Genomic DNA, 14,086 nt, shown 5'->3' on the forward strand with positions numbered 1-14,086 from the left:
CTTAGTTTTAGCAGCACATCTCACCTACTTATACTGACAGGAGTATATTTTAATTACTGGGTTTCAACTGGTCATGGTTTTGCCCCCAGGGGACATTTAGCAATCCATGGAGGCATTTTTGACTATCAAAATGGGGAGTGGAATATCCTACTGCATCTAGTAAATTAAAGGCCAGGGATTCTGTTAAATATCCTACAATGAATAGGACCACCCCATCGCCTAACAAAAAATATCAATAGTACCAGTGTTGAGAAACCTTGATTTGGAAAAGAAAAAGAAAAAAGTGAAAGCAAAAATAAATGCAAGGTATGCTCTAAAACTGTAACAGAACTAATCCAAAACTACTAAGGAGTTAAAAGAAAAAAAATCTATTATTTTCATGTATAATACCTGCAAATGGATGAAATGATTTAACCACTTAATTGTCTTGGTGATGGTTCTCAGAAGCAGGACACACACACACACTTGCATCACTGACACCCTGTACTTCCATAATTACCATCTTTTGTTAAAATGTTGAGATTAAAATTAGTTTCCTTTTGTTGCATAAAAAAGCATACCAAATAGAACCAAAAGTTCAACCCCTTTGATGTTCTTTGGTAATATGCCTAATTAAAAATAACTAGGCTCTCCAATGCATAATTACACAAGCACCTAATACACTGTATTTCCAGTCAATTTTGTTTCAAATATAAATATGCACCAGAAGTATGAATGATCGACATACTACTCCCTGCAGTATCTGTACTGTTTCTGAATCAAGGCTTTTTCTTGAGCTCAGTATTTTCGCTACATTTTCCTTGCTATGCAATCATCTCCCAGTTGGACAATTAATAAGTGCTTTTTCTCCACAGCCCTTGGCATGTAACCTCGCTTACCCTGTATTTTACCATGCACTATATACCTTCTTCACTCTGACTGGTTTTGGCAGCGACCCACAATCTAAATCTCTTTCCTCCATTTGATATAAGTGAAACTATAATTATCTAGGGGTAATTTCAAATTACTACTTCATTCCACTAGCAACTGATGAAGATTAGTGGTCTTGCCTTGCATCTGAGTAAGTCAGCAACATAATCACAAGAGAACTCAGCAGGCAACATTTGATTCATGTGAACTCAATTACTTCTGTCAAACACATTCACTTCAATAAAAAGCAAAAACTTCCAAAATGGGTTTTTGCTAATAATTTTGCACTCAAAAAAAAAATTTCATGTGACTCTTAAGGGAAAAAAATACCATGGATTTCATCAGAAATACTAATAAATAACAAGTAGGAAAACATACTTGTATAAATGGATTTAATACATTATTAGTTTCTGAAAATAAAAATATTTCAAAGAAATAAATTTGTATACTTAAAACAGTTTATTATTGAAAATCTGGGCATATAAGTAAGCCATAGAAAAATAAATGCATTCTATAATTTAAGTTAATACAATAGAAACCAGAGTATTCTGTTACCTCATTAAAACCAGGTTATTATGGGGAAGGTAGTCAATTTCTCTTAAAGGAAGTAAAATAAGGGGATATGAAGATGATAGATCATGAATTGCTAAATGGACAAGAATTCCTGAATCACTTCTTGATTGTCTTCTGGGTTGAAGCCGTATGTTAATGAGCTGCCTAGCATTCTGAATCCTGAATGTTTAGTCTCTAAAAGGCCTTGGGTCAACTCCATGATGCATGTATATCAGGTCACATGAGCATGATCTGACAGCAACTACCTGGTGAAATCCTGGTAGAGACTTAGTAAATATTAACATATGATAATCATTACAACAGTTTTACTCAAACTTCAGCTTCTTTATATAGTCATAACCTTAATTAAATCCCAACATATATTGATTATCAAAGAAACAGTAATTAAATGTAAATGTATAATAAGTGTATATTATAAATACATTTCAGGATGTGATGTTCTGAGGTCTAAATCACTAAGACGGTCTCCATTAACAGTTAATACATCATACACCAAGCATATATGGTTTAACACAAAGAACTTGAAAATTCGGCCTGAGAATCGTAGGACTAAGAAATGACTGGTTTAAGAGACACATTTGTCAATTTTGTGACCAAAGAGACTTTCTACAGATGATTTTAAAGGTAGAAAAGAAATCAATACGGTAGCTTTCCTTTATCCACGCTTTTGTTTTTGGCGGTTTCAGTTACCTGCAGTCAGCTGCAGAACAGAGACAGATGACCCTCCTGCCATATTGTCAGAAGGTCAATAGTAGCCAAATGATAGGGCGCAGTGCCTAAGTCATTCCCCTCACCTCATCTCATCATGTAGACATGCTATCATCTCATATCATTACAAGAAGGGTGAGCACAATACAAGGTATTTTGAGGGAGAGTGAGGACCTCATTCACATAACTTCTATTACAGTCTAGAATGGTTACATTTTGTTATTTGTTGTTGTTAATTTCTTGCTGTGCCTCATTTATACATTAGACTGTCTCACAGGAAAAAGCACAGTATATACAGGGTTTGGTACTATGGGCAATTTCAGGCATCCCTGGGGGTCTTGTAATGCAACCCTCTCAGATAAGGAAGGACTACGGCAATTTTAAACCACAATATTCTTTTATACTTTTGCCCATTCAACTCTCTCTTTTGATTCATTTCCCTATTTCTTGCCTTTTCATTTCTTGCTCATTCCTTAAGATAACATTCACCACCCCTGTCATCAAGGAGCGTGTGACCCAGTGGGCATGAAAAGAGTCATTAATTAAATAATAAATCAACAAAAAGATGCAAAATCTTAACTCTAAATGGCTCTACGAAGGGAAGATATATAGGTAAAGAATAGAGAGGCCTGATCTTGAAGACTCGGGGATAGCTTCGCTGAGGAAGGGGTGCTGGATGATAGATGTGAAGGATCAGTGTGAGTTAATCAGGCATGAAGTAGGTAGAAGAATGTTTCAGGGCAAGGGAAGAGAATCACAGGACAAGTAGTAAAAGTGAGCTTTTGAGAAAGTGAAAGAAAGTCAGTGTGACTAGTGCACAGAGAAGAAGAGGAAGCATAGTTTAAGATGTGTCTGGAGTGAAATCATGCAGAATCTTAAGCTACTGTAAAAAACTTTATCTTAAAGGAAACGATTGAAGTATTTAAAGTTTGTGGTGGGGGTGAGTGGACAGAGAAGGATAGGTGTGTGAAACAACAAGATTTGCATTTTTGTAAAGGCGATACATTCACATGACTCAAAAATCAAAATATTATTATATAAAGTCATTCATTATATTGGAAAGTAAAGTTCCAACAAGACATGCCTATAGATTGGAGGAAAAGAAATAGAGAAAAGTGGATGAGTTTAAGAGACAGCCTGGTTGTAATTCCTACAAATATTTTGTGATGGGTAGGAACCAGAAAGTGAGTAGGAAGGAAATGTTAAGAATGATTCCTAGATTTCTGACCTACCAAGAATAGTTCGAAAACATCAAGATCCACACTTAATGGTTTGGGGATAGCATGTTAAGACCACAGAATGATTTAAAGTTATGGTGGAATTTTATATGACACGCACAGACACATTTACATTTGCATATTCATATCATGTGTAGATATAAATGTCTCAGGAATATCTGTGATACCTTAATTGTCCAAAATAAACCTTCAACATTAATTTATTCATTCAATGACGTAAGTTATTTATAGAATAAATATTTGAAATTCCTCATAGAGTGGCCACATACCATCTGTATTTTGGGGGGAAAAAAGGCACCATTCATATGGTCTACATTGTGTAGAACACCCTCTGGGGCTGTGTAGTTCACAGCCTTCATGACCCCACAACTTTTATTCCTACTACCAGGATTGGGTAATAAATGAATTTAGACAGTCGAGCTTAGTAAAGTTTTCTACAATTCAGGCTATCTAGTTCACCCCACTGTCTCTCAATTAAGTTTCTACTCCTCAATTATTAAAAGTATGAGAAGAGAAAGATATGCACTGAGTGCCTGGACTAAGAAACATTCTGTCAGAACACTACTTCCCCAAGATACTTTCATGATAAGCATGCATAGAACCTTTTAATCCCCGCAACAAACAAAAATTATCCTCTAAATGCAGAGGTCTTTTATACCCTCTGTCCATTTGGATGAAGACAAAGGTCATTGTGTTCTGACCTAAAGTGACCACATACTGTTCTCTTAAGTGACATAAATAATCAAGTAGAGCATTTGATTTATAATTCTAGTCAACAAAATTTTAGAAATAGTAAGATTTATATTGTAAATATTTTAGACAAAATAATGAAATGTATTCAACAGATTATATTTAATCTGCTTCTGATTCTACAATTATACATATCTTCACCTTACACTAAAAGGACTATTCAAGAAGAAAAGTTAAAATAATGGTAGTTAGGATTTTCCTTTAAATCCAATCCCAAATAAAAAATAATTCATTTCCCTGAAAAGTTTAAAATTATTTGCAAAACATAATTTTGATTTAATAGAACTGCATATATATGTGTATACATATACAAAGGTATAGAGAGTTGTAGACCACATTAAAAAAAAACCCTAAACTTAATTGTAGATGATATTGTAGGAATACAAAATAAGAGCTGATGCTAAAAAAGAATTTTAAAGATGGTGCAATGTGTTTCTAGAGATAAATAATTAAACAAAGTTACCATTATTTACCTATCATTTCCCTACTTTTGATTCCCTGGATCTATAATCAATTTACAGTCAGTCCTGAACAAACTTGAGCAAGTTTAATTCACATAATATAATGGATTTAGAAAAAAAAAAATGCACCTGATGCTACCAGGTGGTATTAGGGGACTTTTCAGTACTTAGTTTTCTCTTCAGTTAACAGTAACTCTCATTACCTATTTCGCATGTGCACAGCATGGTGAAAACAAGTTCAGGTTCATAAGGATGAATGATTTTTTTTTTTTTTTTAAGTAAAGATGCTTTCTTCCTCATAAGCTGTTCTTCACTCTGACATAAAGTATCAACCTATTCCAAAAAGCCATGGTTAAATATCTAAAACAGTTTAACTCACCATACTGTGGGCAAAATGAGGGTATTTTCAAATGAAGAGGGAAATACACATGATCAAGTTTCATCTTAAAAGAAAAATTAAAACAGTAAAAAATCCCCAGGTTGTAAATTGCTTTGAAATAACTTTTTTTGTATTGGCTCTATCTCCAAAGTTATTTTCTTGGGTACTACTTAATATGCATTCAATACTGACTGGTAAATTTTTAAAAGCAAACATGTAACAGCACTTATATGTAAACAACACAGTGAACTAAGTACTGTCAGCTGACAAGTATTTTCATACAGAGTTCATATGGTTGAACTTATTTTAAAGGCAGTTAAAAGCATGCCAAAAAAGTCTCATCTAACATTTGCATTTGAATTTTATATAGCAAGGTAAGGGTACTATTTTCTCTTCATGGAGAGAAAATAGCAGTAGAGTAGCAGAAAATAGAAAAAAAACCCTTTGGTTTGAGTTGCTCAAAAATAAAATTTCTGAAAGCAAAATGAATATGAAATACTACACTGCAAGTAAGACACTCTGAGTATTTTATGTATATCCAGTAAAATATTACATTAAATCTTTGATCGTTGCCAGAAATTTTAAAATTCTGAGAGAAATCAAACTTGAAGAGAAATAATCTCCATAAATTAGCAAAGTAAAAGGTCATCTGCTCATAATCATCGGAGGAAATACATATACATGATCCAACCGAAGTGGACAGCTCCTGCAGATCTGCAGGCAAATTCTTACCTTGACAGGTGCCATTTTTCTCTTCATATCCTGCCTTGCACATGCATTTCCCGATGGGCACCAGCCACTCCCCTTCAGCACTGCAGTGCATTTTGGGTGGTTCATCTGTCACAGAATGGTTGACACAGGAGCCCGACACTTCAAGCAATTGCGAAGAATCAGCTCCAGTGATTGTGTCGGGGAACACAGCCAAGTGTCTTACCACAGAAGGGCATTTTTTATAGTACACACGCACAGAAACCAAAGCAATGCAAGCACCCACATCTTGAAAAGCAAGATAAAATCCCTTTTTGCTTAGAGGTCCTACATCTCTGACCTCTGTATTCAGTTTCATAACCCGGTCACCAAGATCAAGCTCCGTAAAGCTTTCATCGGCAGCAATGGTATCAATTTTGATGTATTGGTTTTCCTTGATGTTTCTCCCATTCTCATCATCTGATTCAAAGTAATACATGTTAAAGGTTTCCTTACAGGTTCCCAGTCCTCCAGGAAGACTGTTGCAGTCCCGCAGAGTAAACTTGAGTTCTATAAAGATTCTGGAAGCACCTTCGTTGGAAATCCAACTGGTCAAAAGCCAGTTATTCTGATTCTGTTCCATAACTTTGCATACTTGGTATGTGTGGATAGGGGCATAATTTTCATCAACTTCACCAATCTCTTCCCACTGTATAAATAGAAAGATTTTTTTTAATATTTAGAAAATAACTAGCAAAAATTATCAAAGAAAACTATTTCAGACATAGAAATTTCTGCAGTCTTAATCTATGTTATTGGGAAAAGGAGCAGTACAATGAGAACTAAAAAAAAAAAAAAACCTTTTTAAATTAAGTAAAGTAATAGAACATCATTCATTGTCTCCACTAATTCAAAAGTTAACGCAAATGAATTTGATGGGGGAAAAAAGCATGTATTTAAGAGATAAGGTAGAAGTAAATTGAATATGGGTGCATTTAACAAGAAGGAACAGTGAAAGGAAATTATGTATATTTGGAAAAAAGTTAAGTATGTAAACTAACAGAGTAGATAAAGTGTTATAGAAAAAAGCAAGTACATTTTCTTTTTAAAAGACAACAGTGGAAAAAAAGCAGTAAATGTGAAAAAGAAGGGAGAAAAATGTAACACGTGAATCCACACTTATTTAATTCTGGCATGTTATAAATAACACATCAATGTAATAATACTTGCCAGAAAATTCATTAGTTTAAAATTAATAGTAGGTGCTTATTTCATTGACTCAATCTGCTTGAGATTCTTCTGCAAATTTGATACCTAAATGTTTATTCATAGGTTTATCTATGAAACATACACCTAGAGACAGATATAAAATAGAGATAAAAATTATATATGAATAGCTTTGCCAATTTGAATCCTGAGTTTTTGGTATATCCTGGGAATGCATTAATTATTTTCTACCAACCCATTATTTCATGCATAATGACCTTAAGAGTTCTGAATATATATATATATATATATATATATATATATAGGATATAGGATACAGAAAGAAATTAAGTATGATTTATATAGCTTCCAAAATATTAGGTCAAATAGATCTAAACTTATCTCTTTCCCAATAAAATATTCCAGTTTTAAGACTTTTGATGTCCCATAATCACTTTCTTTTTTTTTATTTTTATTTTTTAAAGATTTTATTTATTTATTTGAGAGAGAGAATGAGATAGAGAGCATGAGAGGGGGGAGGGTCAGAGAGAGAGAGGCAGACCCCCTGCTGAACAGGGAGCCTGACATGGGACTCGATCCCGGGACTCCAGGATCATGACCTGAGCCGAAGGCAGTCGCTTAACCAACTGAGCCACCCAGGCACCCCCATAATCACTTTCTTAACAGTATAGAACCAAATTTTTATTCTCCATAAAGACATTATTATTATAATTTAAGAAGTTTTTTAAAGAATCTGTGTGTACAAAACTATATATATTTTTTGTTTTAAATCTTTAAAAATGACCCTGAAACACAAAGAGCAATGAAATCATACTGACTTCCAATAAATCCAGAATGTGATTTCAGACATTAAATATTATAGATAATAAACTTCATAGAACTTCATCTCTTTAGACATGAAATTAAATAGAGCATTATTTCTTGATTCTGTTCAACTGACAAAGATGTGAAAAATGTGGAGTCACAAGGGATGCACATAAATCGTGTACCTTAGATGGTCCCTCTCAAAATTCTAGCTGCCATCAGACAGACATAAGTAAAAGGTGCTAATGAGGGAAAACTGCTGAGCTCCTTAAATTCACAAGAGAGAGACATCAAGATTTTATCTTAACCACTTTCACATCATGGTGTTATGTGAAGCCTTAGTTCTTTCATTTAATCTCACTTTTGTCTTCTCTCAAAAATGTACATAAACTCTACTTAGCCTCAGATTTCCAAAACAGCTTTCCATCTCAGCAGTCTGTCACTAAACTATTTACTGTCTTGCTGGAGTGATCCAGCTATCAATCTCTTTATTATAAATGGTTACTGAATGCCATTATTAACATTTCATGCAAAAGAATACCTGGACTACCCAAATGAAAATCATACAAATGATCAGATACTTGTTAAATTAAATATATATTTTTTGAATTAGTAAAATGGAAATAGCATCAAAAAAATTCTTCTCTAAAAAAAAAAAATCAAGATGCTACATTATCTCTGTTTTAGACTTACTTTATAAGTCTTCCAATACAAAACACAAACAGATTTCAAATCCTTGACCTTAAATCATTTATAAAAAAAAAAACTATCTTTGCATTATAATTCCAATAGGACACTGCTAGCAAGTAAGAGGAGCTGGACAAGTAAAAGGAATCAGAGCAACAACATCTTCCAAGAAGATTATAAGGCAAGCAATTCACAGTCTTTGTACAAAATCCAAGGTACCACAAATATTATTAAAAATGCAAGCCAAGCAGCACTTGACAAGACAGCTTAATAGTTACTGCTTCAGGTGATAATTTCAAAGTATGGTCATAAGCATCTTACTTCTCTGAATATTCTCAATTAAGATGAGAAAAACTGTAATTTTCTTTGATGTTAGAATCTATCATGGTGGAATTTATTTATTTTTCTTTTCAAGTGTCCAAAATATAAATGAAGGCTCACATTTTCTATTTTTAATGCGTGAACAGAAATACTTTAATTTAAATAATTATAGCCATAAGCCATTCAGAGAATCAACTAGGTAATACATACACGTGAATATCTGCTACTATGTGGATAAATAGGCTAAGAAATAGACAAAAAAATTCATTTATTTTGGATTGACTAGTTGAACCAAAACTTCAAATTCTTCCAAGTTTTCTTCCTTTTTAATACAGAGTGGGCATCTTGCTGCCTTCAGCAAAGATTATACTGATGAAGAAGAAACAAAGGGGATGAAAAGAAAGTAACACTCACCAAGAACTTAAGAATGTGGCAGGTATATTCCTAGACATTTTTGCAAATATCATGTTAAGGAAATTATAGCAGTTTAATGAAGGCACAGATAGAAAACACAATACTTTTGGTTCAGTTTTGTTCGATTTCCTATGACCCCATGGTTTAATAAAAGTATTTGCTGTTCCTTGATTACTACAAGCAGTGCGCCTGGGCATTTTGGAAATGTGGTCACTGAATGCAATATGGTGGTGTGCTCTTTTCTTCAAGTCTAGCAACTCCTCAAGGCCCACCCTCTGAGCCCATGCTTTTCTCTATGTTTGCTTCCTCCTTACTCCTATTTCTTTAAGATTAAAGAACTGGTTTTACACAGTCAGCTTGGACTGGCTTGATTTCTTTCCCAGATGCTTGAGGTTGCTCCTTTTCCTGCTGGGCCCTGAAAACTCCAAGTTGTATTGGAATCCTATGCCTGACCAGGCATCGCAAGCCAGCCACAGTCATCAGAACAGGGGCAAACAAAAAGGACTTATTTTCATAAACATCCAAAAGTTAGGGTTACCAACTTTTCCTACCCAAACCAGAACTACCCATAACTCAAGCACTCTATTCTAGTCATTTAATGTCCCGTATAAATATTAGAAAAGGTCTTAAAAGATCTGGCCCTACTATTCATATTAGAAATGAGGAAATTGAAGACTGAACAAAAGGAAAGATTTTCCCAAACTCACAGAGGACAACCCTTTCCATCTGAGCATTCCATCTGCCTGTGTCTACCTCTGTCTTGTTGGCACATCTCTGTCCTTGATGTGTGTATTTGTGTGCAGGATTCCTTGATTCACTGCCATCAATTGCTAGCCAACTCTGTCAAAACAAATTCACATTTTTTTTCAGTATCATCTAGCTGTAAACCTTTCTTCTTTATCTCTTTTCCTTTCTTCTTTCCTTCATTCCTAACATCCTTCCTTGCTTCCTTCCTTCTTTCCTTCCTTTCTCCTTCCCACCCATCTCTTTCTCTCTCTCTATATATATACATACATACACACAGACACACACATATATATAACATATATATATTAATACTCTGAAATACAGATATGAGAATAGAGACATGGTTGCCTTATTCTCTACTGTATCTCAGAGTCTGACACCACAGGGCACAGATTAAAGTACTTGATAATTTTTTTTTAAAGATTTTATCTATTTGACAAAGAGAGCACAAGCAGAGGGAGAGAGAGGGAGAAGCAGGCTCCCTGCTGAGCAAGGAGCCCGATGTGGGACTTGATCCCAGGGCCCCAGGATCATGACCCAGGCTGAAGGCAGCCACTTAACCAACTGAGCCACCCAGGCGTCCCAGTACTTGATAAATATTTTATATGAATGAATATCAAATGTATACACATTCCTCCTTAGTCCAGAGATCTGCTAATTCAAAATATACAATAATTCAAACATGGTAAATAAAGATTCTATGATTTGTCTTTTGTGTTTGTTCACACAAAGACAAATTTTGTTCTGTGTAAATTGTCTGAATTTTATAAATTTTAAAAGGAGAGTTTATAAATTCATGTTTTTTTTTGAAAACTATTCTTCAATAAAAAGCTGTAAGCATTTAAGATATTTTATTTTTATTTTATTTTTATTATTATGTTAATCAGCATACATTACATCATTAGTTTTTGATGTAGTGTTCCATGATTCATTGTGTGTAACACCCAGTGCTCCATTCAGTACGTGCCTGGTGATGGGTATTAAGACATTTTCTTTAGGTCACTAATCCATACAATTATCTGGAGTTCAGTTTTGTGTATTAACCTAAAGAACTAATTTTCATTAACATTACATTTGAACAATTTTAACTTATAGCTTAGTTTAAGTGTTATTTTTGACCATATGTTTAAAAATATTGTTTTCACTTTTTACTCACTAGTCTTCTTCACTATTCGTACAGATTAAAAGCTCAGAATATAGCATATGAGCTGGCAGCACTATACTTTATTTCATATTTCAGTCAAACAATATTTTCTTAGCGATTTTCTTTGGCAGAGTGATATAAAAATATAGCTAAGGATCAATTGCTTTTAGTCTGACATGCCCAAAGCATAATTTTGTAGCAAGACCTTGTTTACCACATAAATGCTTCTTTGAACATAGGGATAACTGCCCATTATCCTTTAATATCACAATATTTTGTATAATGCCTTTTGAAATGCTCCAGAAAGAAATTAATTCCAGGCTTCCCATTATATTTAAAATACTTTTAGATGTCCTTTACTATGATCTGCAGTGTGTGTGTATGTGTGTGCGTGTATCTGTATGTTGTATGTTTGCTAACTTCACTGAAGGTATCCTGATTTCAAATTACTAATTAACTGCTGTTTTTAAAAGAGCAGTACCTCTGCATTACTTTAGAAAGTAACTAGAAAATAGTTTGACAATGTGCTCAAACTTGGAAGTAAGTCACTTTACCCATCTTAACCAGTGAGCAACACATTCCAATTGTTACCTCATAATATGTTTACCTAAAGTCTAGAATTCTGGAAGCTTCTTACTATGCAAAAATAAGATGAAATATAATATAGGGGCACCTGGGTGGCTGGGTTGGTTAAGCATCTGCCTTCGGCTCAGATCATGATCTCAGGGTCCTGCATCGGGCTCCCTGCTCAGCAGGAAGCAAGCACGAGCTATCTACTTCAGAAATTCAATCTTTCTAATAGCTATGGTTCTTTAGTAAAGTAAATGTGACAAAATATATCAACTTTCAACAAAAATAATTTGAACCAACAATCTTGTTCCATTTCCTCAATAATGTGTTACATTACATCAAATAGGCATTTGAGTTGCTTAAAACATCTTTAAAATTCACGAGTATGATGTAGAAATATTACTAGCGATAACTCAATTTTCTGTGTATGAATAAAGGTGAAGTCAATTACATGGACTCAAATTCAATTCATGAAACAAATAAAAACACTCGAGAAAGACATAAATTAAACTTTCAAGTTTATACGAATATTTTCACAGGAAACCATAGACAATTGAGCATCTATATACAAAACTAAATATGAATGGCAATGAGATTTTTTTCCCTAGAAAAACAATTCATAGTTTGTTTCTTTAATGTTGAAGTTAGTAAATTTTTTTGAAAAAGGAAAGAATAAATGAAAAGAAAGAAAACAATGAATTCTTTATTTGTTAAAAAAAATTATCCAAATGCAGATGAAATGAATTTGACATGGGGAAAATCAAAAGGACCATATCAGCTGAAATATGCACAGAGAAGTTCATGATTTTAGCAAAGCCAGAATTTCCTAGTAGATACTGTGATGAACATAATTTAAAAACAAAAAAGAAAATGTATATATCACAACTGCTTATACATTTATTGTTATTCCACATTTAAGAAGGCATAAAATAAAGTTTCACATAAAATTATAAAATATGTCATAAATACTTCAAGTTTTAAAATCTGGCTTTCTCCCTTGAAAAACTCACTCAGGAAAACAACTTCAAATTTATCAAATGGTCAATAATTTAAAAGGTGGCATGAGCTAAGTGGATAAGTATGCCTGGAATTAACAAATGAATAAACTGATTTAAGATCTTAAATGATCTCATTAGTGTTCTATCAAAAAGCAGTCCCATTAAATATGATACGGTATCTAGTTTGTCAGTGATTTTGTGGTATGAGTTATAATTTTAAAAGAAGCAGCTAAAACCAAACAGATTTATAAATCACTGATCGAGTTTAGTTCCATATCAGTTATACTGTATATTAGGCACCATTCTTAAGTTATAGTAGCTTACCACTGTATATTTTCTATCATGTCATACCAAGAGATGGTCAATCCAACATTTGGTAACATGCAAAACTGTAGGAATATTAATGACCTTTCATGTACTATGAAAAAAGTTTATATAACAATAAAAGTTTACATAGACCGTGAGTTTCTATCTTTGTAAAGAAATGCTTGTGATCTCAATTCCATACTTACTTAAGCAAGAGTACATATTTACCATGAATATTTTAAGGTCTAAGAAGTCATACGTCTCTCCTATGTTTTAGGATTTCACAGTGGACACACGTGTGAGGGCGCGCGTGCACACACACACACACACACACCGTAAAGAATTCCTTCCTGACAGTCATCGTGAGATGTTAGAAATGGTCCTCCCAGTGTTATTTAAATGCATATCATCTCAATAACACTCAAAATTTCAGAGTGACATTATTACTGTCTTTAATATAAATACTGTTCTCTTACAGATAGCTACAAATTCTGTGGGGAAGCTTTCTTTTCAAAGCAATATGCAAGTTTCAGTAATTGAGGGAAAAAAAACTATTTTACTTGGGATTCAATTTAATGAAAATAAAGTATATTAACCTCTGGTGAACTTAATGTTTCAGGCCAAACAGATACAATTATACCCTTTCTAGTCTGGCAAGAAAAAAAATTTCAATAAACCATTTGCAACTCTGGATTATTTATCCAGCCTATAAAATATACCAGAAAATATAGTGTTGTCTGTGCTCTCTAGTCTTTACTCTGGCCTCCTTTTTCAATAGATAATATTGCACTTGTGGTGTAGGCCTTGACAACAGTGCCCATAAATCAATTCTGTATTTCACATTAATCGTGTTCTTGTAATCAGTGGCTATTCAACACAAATTTCCATCTCATTTTTTTTTGGTTGGGAAACAGCCACATTGGAGCTTTGAGCTTATTCAAGCTTAAGTGATTGCATTGCCATAATATGGACTAAAGTCCACTGAACCCACTTGCCACAGCTGTATTAATGAAATTCTGTACAAATGGAGGCCATCTCCATTTAGCATATTGTCCAGCCAGGAGCTGGGACTTCCATAGGGAACTGTTTTATTCTTCAGAATCCCAGTGCTGCTCTCTTTGATATGGAACTAAAAGAACAAATAGCCAGAGGTCCATTGCAAA

General features: G+C 33.8%; 1 protein-coding gene across 7 annotated transcripts in view; it reads right to left on the minus strand.

Moving 5' to 3' along the window:
• Positions 1-14,086, minus strand: part of EPHA5 (EPH receptor A5) — a 348,533-nt gene that overhangs the window by 268,736 nt on the left and 65,711 nt on the right. For all 7 annotated transcript variants that reach the window (XM_045881077.3, XM_045881078.3, XM_045881079.3 and 4 more), the window contains exon 3: positions 5,751-6,414. In XM_045881077.3, coding sequence (XP_045737033.1) covers positions 5,751-6,414 — 664 coding nt within the window. The remainder of the gene's footprint in view (positions 1-5,750; positions 6,415-14,086) is intronic.

This window comes from Mirounga angustirostris, unplaced genomic scaffold, assembly GCF_029215605.1.
Source record: "Mirounga angustirostris isolate CCGP_5_RB_7025 unplaced genomic scaffold, mMirAng1.0.hap1 SCAF_2, whole genome shotgun sequence".
NCBI lineage: Eukaryota > Metazoa > Chordata > Mammalia > Carnivora > Phocidae > Mirounga > Mirounga angustirostris.